Source organism: Sceloporus undulatus, chromosome 4 (genome assembly GCF_019175285.1).
Source record: "Sceloporus undulatus isolate JIND9_A2432 ecotype Alabama chromosome 4, SceUnd_v1.1, whole genome shotgun sequence".
In the NCBI taxonomy this organism is placed as follows: Eukaryota; Metazoa; Chordata; class Lepidosauria; order Squamata; family Phrynosomatidae; genus Sceloporus; species Sceloporus undulatus.
Genome location: NC_056525.1, coordinates 239,151,646 through 239,164,672, shown reverse-complemented (window position 1 = coordinate 239,164,672; position 13,027 = coordinate 239,151,646). Strand labels below are relative to the sequence as shown.

The following is a 13,027-nucleotide window of genomic DNA, read 5'->3' as shown; positions in this document are numbered from 1 at the left end:
CTGTTGTCTTTCTCTTTCCTGGCATCTTTCCCTGGGGAGGGTATGTCTGTCTCTTCATCTGAGGGTGTGGCCCGGGAACCTGTTCCTGTCTGGCTGCAGGCTCTTCTCTGGGCTGCTGAAGTTGGTGGATACAGCCCTGGCGTGTTCCCTGGACTCTCAGACTCTCCATCAGAGCTTCACCAGGATTTTGAACACAAGCATAAAACTCATAGGATCTCTACCCAGCAGGGATAGCCATGGCAAATTGCTGAAGTTTCTCTGACTTCATGGGCATTTAGTACAAAGAGAAGAGGACTGTTAGAGTGGTTAATTATTTATCACTCCTGGTGCCATGCAAATGCCCAATGTCACACCACCATTGTATTCAGTAATGGTATGCTTATGAATCTGTAAATGAAAAAAAAGTATCTAATGTGTTGTTGGGTACAGAAGATCTGAGAACCTCACCTTTTCCCCTCCTCCAAACTTGTGTTTCAGCCTTTATGCTGTGCAGATGTGCATATTTATATAGTTGTTGAGTGGGATAGAGTGTAATAGGATCCAGAAAGATGCAAACATATCGCTTACCAAAATTTTCAGGTTTGGCAGTGATACACAGTCATATTTACAACATCAGAGATGCATTTACTTGTCCTCCAATGTGATATATGCCAGCCTGTGCCAGTTATGCCTCTCTGCACTCTGTGTTGGACAAACAGGAAGTATCTACGTAATAGATAAATGGACACAAATCTGACATTAGAAATGGCAATTCTCAAAAAACATTACAGAAATTTCAGTCTTCCTGGATATGCAGTAAGGGATATTACAACGGAAGATTAGAAGAGAAACTGCTGGACTGAATATATTCACAAGTTCCAATCCATTAGAAGAGGAGTGAACAAAATAATGGCTTCATGGTGCACTATGCATATTATATAAGAGTCCATATATAACAAAGGCATCTTTTCAGACAAGTATTTATACCTTTGCAAAAAAAAAAAAAGCAGCAAAGTTTGAACCGCGAATTTGGTACGTAGATTTATTGCTTTCATACATCAACACTAACTGAGCACTGTAAAAATCTGAAAGGCTATATCACCTCACCCAGCCCCATCCTATCAGAAAGAAGAGAGAAGGATGCTTGTAATCTGAGAAGATTCAATTGAAGACAGGATTTCAAATAATTAGATAATAATCTAAATCATCTGAAAAACAAACAGTATCATATTTTTTCTATGTAAATCATGCTGGGAACATGAGTGAAGTGCACTCTATGATATAAATAATATAATTGTTTCAAGGATATCCTTGTGTGTTGTTTTTCAGCTGTTATTCTGTAGAAGGGACAAAGAGCCACCAGAAAGCTGGAGAAAAAAATGAATACCATGAATTGCTGATGGAAGATGATGAGAAGAAGAGAAGTCTTTTGGGAGGAACCTGTGCCTCATACTCCAGAGGCTAGGTTAGAAGCTCACAGATATGTAGAAGAAAAAAGGAAAGCAAAAGAAAATAGGTATTTACGTTTCTTATGCAATTCCTAAATGGTAACAACTTGTCTCAGTTAACCACAATACCAGATCTCTCTATAACACTTTCTTCTCCTCTTTCTGCCTTTTCTTGACTGCATGTTGGGATATCCCATGTTTTGTAATCTCCAAACATTTCACAGATACAGACTGTGTCAGTGTTCCTGTTAGATACTTCAGGGGCTCACAGGCTGTGGTAGTTGAAGCAGTGGGAGAAGCAAATTGGCACATGGGCAAAAATGTGAGTACCCCGGGTCATGTGCATAAGACGGTAAAAGTTGAAAAATGACTTCTGTTACACCAAGCAGTAGTATATTCATTCAGGAACTTGGATGTTTCCTAAGCTATGTGGGATCTGTTTATCCATGAACAGCTCTTGCACAACTAGAAGAGTGTTAACATAACCAAAATATACAAGCAGGGCCTATCTGTATAGGTCTTTCCCAAGGTATTGGTACTGTACATGTAATAATCATTAGTTCAGGCAGTGACTTTACTTGCCATTGCCACCATTCTCCATGCAGGCCCCAGTCTGCTCTGATGTTGGAAGGGGATAGCCATGTGGATGAAGCCAGGTGCCCTGTTTTCCCTTCCCAGGGTATGGCAGGGGTCTGCGAAGCGAACAGCAGTGGCATCAGCTCCATGGCACAGTGGCGGGTGTCTGAACACCCACCCATCTCCACACTGGGCCAGATAAGTGTCAGGGGTGGGAACAAGTCAGATTCACAGGCAGAATATGACAAAATTGAACCATTGTATCCTGCCCATGCGCTTGCACCCTAAATCTGTTGGAGACTGAGCCTGGGACTGTCTGTAGGGAGAACAGTGTTCTGTATCTTCACCTGCATGAATAATTATGGGCAAGCACATTACTGGCATAATATCTAAAGGATATTTATCCAAATAGTTGCCCCTCCGTTGTCGTGGGGGATACGTTCTGGACCCCCCCCCCCCCCTAAACCCGAAAACCGCCAATTTTCAAGCCCCATTGGCTTGAATGGCGGCACGCGCCTGTGGACACACGCTCCATTTTGTCACCTCCGTTTGCCACTTGCACATAAGCAAGGGACATGAATCCCAAGTTCACAGAAACAGAGGGGAGACTGTACATGGAGTACTAGCCTCAAATGTTCACAGCTTGGGAAAAGGAAGTGTTTTCAGAGAGCAGAGCAGCTAATCAGCCTTTTCTCCAGAGGCAACTTTTGGATAGGCTTAAGTATTCGCATTTTCCTTCTTTAGTCAGGTATCTTAGTTCTGCAAGGATCAGTAAACAAATAATTGATTCATAGACTCCATGTCCTTGACAGCACTAAAGTTCATCCCTGCACAATATTTACAGAATGTATTCCTGCAAAAACACTTGGTAAAACCTATAATTATTTACTAACACACACACACACACACACATATTAGCAGATTCCTTTTAAAGATGCGCAAAGGGCAAGTGAGGATGACTTATAAAACAGGTAAAATATTATAGTACTGAGTTACTTTGAAAAGTTATTTGAAAATTAATGAGGCAGTGGATACAAAGTGTTTTGAATTCTCTACATGCTAATGATAACATATAGGTTATATCTACTGTTAAGGAATGGAGGAAATGCAAGAGATTGCATTGTGGTTGTGTAAGCACTAGTAAAACAACTAATTCAACTAGCATACAGTAGTATGATTCTAATGCCTGTTCATAAGCCCAATGCATAACAGATGCAGCCTATTCTTGAGTGGACATAAGTGCTGTAGGTTAAGAAACAGCCTTAAGATTACTGGGTTAGATCCAGACATATGGGAGAAACTGCTTTAACTGTCCTGGCTCAGTGCTAGGGAATCCTGGGAATTATAGTTTATTGTGACACCAGAGCTCTCTGACAGAGAAGGCTAAATGTCACAAAACAATAATTTGCAGGGCAGTTAAAGCAGTCTCAAACTGGATTATTTCTGCAGTGTTTTTTTGGACCTTAGTAATAATAATAATAATAATAATAATAATAATAATAATAATATGTTTTATTTATATACCGCTATTCCAAAGATCATAGCGGTGAACAGCAAGTAAGCTAATTAGCAAGTAAGCTAATTTGCCCCCAACAGTCTGGGTACTCATTTTAGCGACCTCGGAAGGATGCAAGCCTGAGTTGAGCTTGGGCCCTTTGCTGGTTATGCTTAGAATGGATCCATTTCCATCAATAAGATGGAAATGTGTATTCTGTGAATTCCATTTCCTGTTTAGAACACATTCTTGGGCTTAAAAGTATTCAATGCTATGCCTTTTGTTTCAGGCTTCAACTGGAGATTCTCAGAGTTCTAATAAGATGGATCTAGCACATTCCGTTTATTTTAACACATTTCATGTGGGGGAAGGCATGGGAAGGAGAAAGAGATTTTGCAGAGTAGGTAAACTATTATAAAGCCAGGCCATCGGAAGCCATAGTGGTAGAATCTTAGCTCTAGTACTTATAAGGAACATCCAGTGCATTAGAACTCAGTGGTATTGTATATTTTAGAAATGTCATGTTTTTATAATGATTATCTTTATTTTTTATTTATATATAAATGTTTTGGTTTTGTGTGGGTTATAGGTGTTAATTTTAAAGTAAAGATATATTTAATAAAGAATATTTATAAGTAGAAGATGTCAGTGAGATAAACCTGCATGACATGTTCGAACAAGGTACTCTAAATTTGGATTTGCTGGTAGGCCTTTGGGTGATCTGCAGTAGGTAAGCATTGGTTTTTTGTTCATAATGGTTAAAAACAGCAGGAACACCATTACTCCCCACTCAGTTCTCTTGAACAGAGGAGTTGTTAAAATTAAGAAAGGTTATAGTAATGAAGAAATGCTCTTTGCCCAGATAGACTGAATTCCATTCCCTGTTTGGAACAAATTCTTGGGCTTAAAGTATTCAGTGCTATAATAAATAAAATAATAAAAGTTTTATTTGTATACCGCCCTTCCATCGATCAGGGCGGTGAACAACATATAACAATACAAAAACACCATAAAAATACACTACATTCATATTAAAAACAAAATTAAAACACCATCAGCCAATCACCAATTGTCGTCGGGGAGGGAAGACCAATTGGAGCTTTATTCGGGAAATGCAGATTGAAATAAGAAGGGTTTTAGCTCCTTCTTAAACTGGGCCAGGGAGGTGGCCGAGCGGAGCTCTATGGGCAGCGTATTCCAGAGGGCCGGGGCGACGATGGAATATGACCTCCTCGTTGTGGAGGTTAGTCTAGCCCCTGGGACCCTCAGTAGTTGTTGCCCAGAAGTTCTGAGGGTGCGGGGCGGAATGTATGGAGAGAGGCGGTCCTTCAGGTATCCTGGGCCCAAGCCATATAGGGCTTTATAGGTTATCACCAACACCTTGTACTGTGCCCGGAAGCGGATGGGCAGCCAATGCAGATCTTTGAGTATAGGTGTAATATGGCTGGCCCTGGAAGTACCAGTGACCAGTCTGGCCGCTGTATTCTATACCATCTGTAGCTTCCGAGTATGGTATAAGGGTTGCCCCATGTAGAGCGCATTGCAGAAATCCAATCGAGAGGTCTTTTGCTTCAGGCTTCAACTGGTGGTTCAGTTCACAGAGTTCTAATAATAATAAAAAATAGCCTGCAAAGCTGAATATTGCCAACCCTGTTTCTATCATTGCCACCCATGAGATTGTACACAATGAGGTCAAGAAAGAGTGTTTCCCTAATAGCACTACCTCTGTAGTATGTCTGAACAACAAGTACCCATGCACTCTGATTTTAAGTGTACCCCCTTGGAAGTAAGTTTAATTAAAATCATATGGTTAAGATGAGGAAGCTAGAGAAGTGTTATGTAGGCCAATGCAATTTGAGGCTACATCAAGAGGAGTATAGTGTCTGGATCAAGGGAAGTAATCATATTTCTCGTTTGGTCAGACATCACTTGGAATACTGAGTCCGGCTCTCAGCACCACAATTCAAGAAGGATGTTGAAAAGCTGGAAACCATGCCCTATGAGGAGCAACATAGGGGGCTGGGTATATTTAGTCTGGGGAAGAGACAGTTAAGAGGTGGCATGATAACCATGTTTAAATATTTGGAAGGGTTTCATATTGAGGATGGAGCAACCTTGTTTTCTGCTGCTCCAGAGACTAAGGAAATGATCACATGGAGAAATGAAGCAGTTGGAGAAGGAATGCTCCTGAGATAGGCCCGTTATAGACCACGCAAAAAGGGCAGTCTGCCAGCGCCTAGTTTTGCTCTACAACCTCCAGACTGCGGAACTTCCCTGCGGAGCAAAAAGAGCCTGCAAAAAAGTGGGTTCTTGCGGTGTGATTATGATGCCGTGATGTGCAGACGCTAGGCATCCTGTAATGTAACAATGGCAGCGCCATTGTTACACCCTCATCACGTGCTTGGTTTGAGACACATGTGGGCGGAGTGCCCTCAGCCAACCCCTAGCACGTGACGAGGGCACCCAATAGTCCTGTCTGTACTGAGCCATAATCACACAATTGCACTGAAGGATTTCACACAACATTGCATGAAATCTGTACTTGCTGCAGCAGTAAAGAATAATACTCCAGGAACATTTCATTCATGGGGAAATGTCACGAATGCTTTCACACTATTGTATAAATTGCGCTATCACAAGAGTGAGAAAGCTCAACGTGATTGAAGTTTTGTATCATCAATTTTTAAATTTTAGTCGGAGTTCCCAGAATGCTATTCAGCAAATTTAATTTGTGTGTCACTTGGCCATCGCAATAGAATTACATCACTGGCTGCCGAGAGGGTCGCTGTCCTTTCTTTTAAACTATTCCTTGTGGTTTACAATGCAAGTTTCTTGTAATGTTTAGCGTCGCTAAAGTTAAGTTAAGCAGAACTTAAAGACTGTGTGTAACCCATTTTGATGCAATTGAAATCCATACATGCATGCACAAATATAAGTATTTCTTAAACAATCACAGGAAACAATGCCTAAGTGCAAAACGCTAAAGAGAGATAATATTGAGATAACATTACATGATGGTATGAAAATATATGGCACCATAGCGCAAAAGTATTGGAATTGGCAGGTAATGCGATAATCACGAGAGGTTGCCAAAAATGAGCCCAGTGTCATAATCTCCTATGACACGGAGCAATGAATGCAGACTACAGGAAAAAAGATTTGACCTCAACATTAGGAAGAATATTGACAGTAAGAGCTTTCGACAATGGCTTATGCTGCCTCTGAGAATGGTGAAGTTTCCTTCTTTGGTGGTTTTTAAAGAAAGACTGGATGGTCATCTGTCAGGAGTGCTTTGATTTTGTATTCCTTCATGGCAGTGGTTGGATTGGGTGATCCTTGGGACCTCTTCCAGCTCTGTAATTCTGTGAGACAGGGCAAGACCTCACTGGACTGGCATTCAGTAGCCAAAAGAGTGAGCCGGTTGGAAATGTAATCAGAGTATAGTTTTACTTTATTTGCTTTTCTAATGTGAAGTGACATGTCTGGTATGCCATGGAAGTATTAAAGTAAATGCTTTTGTGTTGTAATGAAAAACTAAATCACACTTGACAGGTTTTCTTTTGATTTTCCATTTATGTCTTTGCTGCCTTACAGAAGGGATGAAAATCCAGAAAAAAATCAAACCTGAAAATTTCTTTTCTTGTTTGTTTGGTTTTTTTTATAGAGAACAATTGAAGAAAGAGAAGCCACCAAGGACTATGATCACTCCTGAAGGAAGAGTTCTGAATGTAAATGATCCCAAGTATGTAAAGACAAAATTTCACCTAAGATGGGCTTTGTCAGAGTGGGACAAATAACTCATTAATTATTTTGATCATTTACAAGAAACAGATACAGAAAAAATATCACACACACGCGCGCAACCATTTTTCCTGAATTTAGACGTTGGTTCTTTTCTTGAAGAGTCAGGATTTTAAGGTAGACATAAGGACCCCATGCAAAGAGGTCTTCTAGGTTGGTAGGGTAGAAATAATGATGATGTGCCCTTAGCTGTCTTTCATATTCAGACTACATTATTTTAAAGTTATCATCACAGGTAACACCATTTTATTGATACAAAGGTAATAATGATTTTGCTGCAGCATACCTGAATACTATAAGGAGAAAAATGAACAATGTCAAGACAGAGATATTGGTGTTTATCTACATTGTCTCACAAGAAATACACTTTTTTGATGTCTCCATATCATTGTAAAAGTATGTGTTGGCAGCTATCAAAAAAGGATAGAAGTGCCTTTCTTGTGTAAGACCGACAAGTATGCAATACCTTAAAATGTTGTGCTGATATATTATAATTATGGTTCTGGGATTTATAGACAGATTAGAGAAAGTTTCTAGGCCCCAGACTTGTGTTGTCGATAGTTACTGAATGATATGCAGTATTATCTTCTTTCAGTGGAGTTTTACTGAAGGTCTAATTTTAATAAACTGTTACAAAAATTAGGAGGAAGCAGATAGTAGAGCTTTACTTCATGGCTTAATTACCTCTGATGAACTGGAAATGTCAGTGCCCATGAGGGTACCATGTATGTGACGATGTAGTAGCTTCTCCCAAATTACAGTAAGTTTTATTTAATGAAAAAAACAACAGCACCAGAACAATTACTCTTTTACACTGGTAAAAAGCAACGAGAGCTCTCACAACACAGAGGTTCTTGCTTGGTGCCTACACTGTGTCCACTTGTGGTCTCTCACTTAGCTTTTATTAGCCTCCATAAAAAATGGAGAGTAGTGCATGATGAATGAAGCTGTATGTCATCATAGGCAACTTGGCCAGTCATAACCATTGGGTTCCTTTGCTCACTGCTGGACCTATTGGCTCTAGAGGCTGTGAGACGCAGTATGGGCATGGCCACTTTTCACAAGAATAGTGGTCTAAAATCCCTTATGTAAACCACAAGGGAATATACTTCCCACTACCAATCACCCTCCCTTCTTCTTATTCACTATAACAGCAAGGAAGAGTGGTCAAGGAATCCAGCATGAACTGGAAGTATTGAACCATACGTATAAAATGTTAAAATATGAATATACATAAATGTGCATAAGGAAATATGCACACTAAATAAAATATTTTAATTCATATACTACATGAAGTTTGGGGGGGCATGATGTCCATTTGTACAGTGCATGTAAAGGTGGGTCCTAAGGGTAAAAAAGAACCACTGATCTAGGAGGTTCTAAGTTGAGTTACTGAATTGTATGGGATGAAAAAATCAGCTATGAAAGAACTAGAAAAGATCTTGAAAAGTAAAGATATATAGCTGAGCATTAAAGTTAGAATCGTCCAAGTCGTATTCCCCATCGCCATGTATGGATGTGAGCGCTGGACAGTAAAGAAAGCAGACAGAAAGAAAATCAACTCATATGAAATGTGATGCTGGAGAAGAGTGTTTAGGATACTATGGACAGCCCAAAAGACAAACGAAAGGGTCCTGGAACAGATCAAGCCTGAAATCTCCTTGGAAGCCAAGGCGCGTTACAGACCACCTGAAAAGGGCGGTCTGCTGGCGCCTCCGTTTCCGCCGTCGGGAAGCCTCAGCCTCCAGACGGCAAGGCTTCCCGGCGGCCGAAAAAGAAGCCCCCAAAAGGGGCTTCTTTTTGCGCCGTGGAAATGACGCCGCAAGGCGCCAATGGCGCACTTGTGACATCATTTCTGCGGCGTGACACGTCTGCTACGTCAAAATGGCGGCGCCCATGTAGAATGGGCGCTGCCATTTTGTACGTGCTCAGCGCGTACTAGGGTTAGGGGCATCTGGAAAGGACGCCCCTTTCTAACCCTAGTACATGTCGTGCACGTACTTTCCGCCCGTGCAGAACGAGTCCAAAATAATCAAATTGAAGCTGTCATATTTTGGCCACATAATGATAAGGCATGGATCACTAGAAAAAACAATAATGCTGGGGAAAGTAGAGGGTAGTGGAAGGAATGGAAGACTCCATGTTTTCATGTCAGGTGGACAGACTCAATTAGGGAGGTCACAGGCATGAATTTGTAGGACCTGGCAAAACAGTGGAAGATAAGGATTCTTGGAAAAGTCTCATCCAAAGGGTTGCCTTGAGTTGGGATTGACTGAAGGGCAGCTAACAACAACAATAAATGTGACGAGAAAGAGCTCTATATGGACCATAAATGGCTGCGTCCAGTCAAAGTTAGCCATTGGTTTGGTATACAAAAGCTTTATACATTTCTAGCCAAATATTTCTAGCATGTCAGATTCCCATTTCCTTAATGGTTTCCTCACAAATTTTTATCTGTAGAATAATTAATTGCTCTGTAAAGTTCTTTGAAATAATAGGAGACAAATAGCACTTTGCCAAAGAAAAATCTGCTTCATATAGATAATATAGAAACATCAGGTGTTTCTACCAGTGGGTGTCTCTCTTTCAGCATGAATCTCTAACTTGGAATTAAACTGACCTTGTGCCATGCCTCACATCTTTCTTCAACTTAAATTCCAGCAATAAACTAGAACACTGTTCATACAATTTATTCAGGATTGTGCAGCTGTATGGGGAGAAGGATATCTGTCTTATTAATTGCTAGCTCATGTTGAAATGAATATAAAATCACTATCGCTTAGAACTCAATACTGTACTTTATTCATTTTATTCAGTTCTATTTATGTTGTTCAAATCTTTTTGCCATTATTGCCAGACTTCCTTTTTCCTTAAAAGATGATGAAGAAAACAACCAATTCATCCTTGATCTTGCTGTCTACAGGTCAGAATTATTACCCCCCCCCACACACACACATTTCTGCTTTTCATACTTTTAGACACTAATGAATATTACAGATTATTCATCATATGGCTTTTTGTTCACATTTCCCTTTCCAAACTGGATGGGATTAAATTGGTCACATGCAATGGTCAGGATGAAACTGTACAACTCTGTCAGTATACCTATTTACTAATGGGACAAAATACTGGTGTTTGGAGAAAAGGGATAAGGAAAACTCTTTTGGGGAGAGAGTGAACAAATGTCATGCCACTGCAGCCCCTACTAACCTCATGCTGATGTCCCACAAGTTTTTAAAACAAATTTAAAAAAAAAGAATAAAGGATCCAATCTATTTGGCCTTTTGTGTGAGGTTATTGAAATGACATTCACAGCAAGGGTAACATAAACCAGACTGGTTTACTTATCTCACTAGAGCAATAAGCATTTCATATGTGCTTTCATGCAAATTGTACCTCAACCCATAATGACTGATGGCTCTATCTATCTAAACCCAGCTGTGTCTGATTTCCTCTGTATCTTAGATCTTCCTGCTGATTTAGTTTTATCACTATTTTAGTTCCTGTGTGTAGTTGTGTGATTACCATGAATGAAGCCCTTAATTATGGTTCTGGTTAGAGGGATTCCTGATTTGAATCTTAAAAATTGTTTTAGTGGATATTAACATGTCCTCAGAGGATATATGATTAGTGTGAGGAGGGAGAAAGTAGTTCGGAATCTACAGCAAGATGACAGTTCATGGGGTAGGTGTGTATGTGTATATGAGAAACAACAACTGACAATTTTTAGTGACAGTAAACAGGAGAGAGAGGAGGAGAGAGAAAGAGAATGGGTTTAGCTTTCAATGAGGCTGGCAGATTTTTGCAGATCTGAACTTTATAGGTGGTATCTGCTTGCTTTTAGTATTCTCTCTCAGTATATTTGTAAATTAAGCCAGTATCAGAGCACTAGTTCAGACATCCTGAGAATTGTAGATTTAAAAGCTTGGTCCCTATTACAAAGATGTTGTAAGTTTTCAGTGCACTCTTTGCTGTCCATCATTGTAATTAACTTTTTAGTTAGTCTCTAAGGAGACTACTCAAAATTCCTTGTTGCCATAAGCAGTAGGGAAGTCTAAAGACAAAAATGATTGGCTGTTTAGAGAATTGGGAAAACAATACAGCATAATGCACACAGCCTTCTGAATTTTGCTAAGGCCAGTGGGAGGGAAGAGAAGAACACTAAACTAAATGTACTCTCTTTTTTCATCCTATAGGCATCTAGACACCTCTCTCCTTGATGTTGATGTACAGCCTGGTTATGTCCGTGTAATGGTCAAAGGAAAGGTTAGTATATTTTGGGTTGTTGGTTCTGTGGATTAATTAGACTCATTTGTAGTTTCTATTTTTATCTCTTCCTTTAGCATGGACCTTGACTGGCACTTCTAATGTGATGATCCAGTGAGATGTATGAAGTTGGATCTCAGAGTAGTGGCCCTCCTACTTCTCTTGATCTGGATGCTATACATTTTTAATTTTTTGTTGTTGCACGACCCTATTAAAATAAATCTGATGATATTGTTATTGAATTACTTCTATGCCAAGTGACATACCTATGGCATTACCACAGCAGCTCATATGCCGTGTTTCTGGCTTCCTCAGAATTTTCCAGCCTATTGGCTGAAGGCACAGTTTCCTTTCCTTCTGTCATTGCTTCATCTCATGTTGCCTTCAAAACAGCTTGTAGCTGGAGTGTGAAGCTGCTCTCTGGGACAGCATACTTTTTTGATGCAGTATCTGTGTACCCAGTTGGCATCCTGAACTCACTGCAGAAACAAATGCAATAGTTTTATCAGTGACAAAGGACGTTCAAAGGAGTGATTTGATGAGGCAGAACATCCCCAGTTTACCCCTCTCCACACTTATCTTAAGCACAAGGAGTGCTCTGTGACTACAGAAGAGGACTGGATTGGGCTCAGTGAAAGCTTTCTCTTAGCCTATTCTCTCCCCTCAGTGAGACATAGGATAATGGGTGTGGGAATAAATCAACATTTTCCCACTTCTTTCTTCCTCTCTGTAGTCTCCTGTGTGTTCTCAAAACACTTCCATGTTTTATCAGGTTGCACTAGGTGTCATGTTTCATGGCATCACTAACAATGAAATAAAGTTCTTTCCACAAAGGCACTGATGAGAAACCTTGAAAGCTACAGTATTTTTGCTTGTCATTGCTGTCCGCACACACAAAGGTTGTGTGTGCCTCTACTCACCCGCTTCTATAATGGAGGGTACGTCTACCTACCTTTTAAAAGGTAGAAACTGGAATGCAGCTGAAATGTTTTCTTACTGTTTAAAAACATTTTTTTTTGGGGGGGGGGTATTATTGAGCAAAATTGGAATCCACTTTTGAATGGTGATACAGAAAGACTGGAATTTGTAGTTAAGTTCCCTTTTCAAGTGGAATTTTATTCTATTTCATTTTATTTTGAAATAAAGGTAAAATAGAATGAACAATAACAATGCCAAGTAACATACAGAACTGTATGACAGGATTCCTACACATTGAAAACAACAACAACCATGCTCTTCATATGTCATAGTTAATGGGACAGCTAGCAAAGCCAATTGAAAATTCACTGTCTAATTAAAGATTGGATATATAGCATTTAAATGATGCATGTGTATGTATGTGTATGCATATATCAGAAAAAATATGTAAGCATTTATGTGGGATTAGAATTTACACTGAACAGAGAGAACTTTAATCCCTCTAGATCTCTCATTTTCTTTATATTTGGTTTTCGAAATGCCA

The 13,027-nt window shown here is 39.8% G+C and overlaps 1 protein-coding gene across 1 annotated transcript in view; it reads left to right on the top strand.

The window, feature by feature from the left end:
• The window catches only part of DNAAF11 (dynein axonemal assembly factor 11), a 40,269-nt gene that overhangs the window by 11,294 nt on the left and 15,948 nt on the right, over window positions 1–13,027 (top strand). Inside the window, 5 exon segments of the mRNA XM_042464470.1 lie at window positions 1,309–1,405; window positions 1,407–1,495; window positions 7,163–7,240; window positions 10,157–10,222; window positions 11,496–11,565. Coding sequence (XP_042320404.1) covers window positions 1,309–1,405; window positions 1,407–1,495; window positions 7,163–7,240; window positions 10,157–10,222; window positions 11,496–11,565 — 400 coding nt within the window.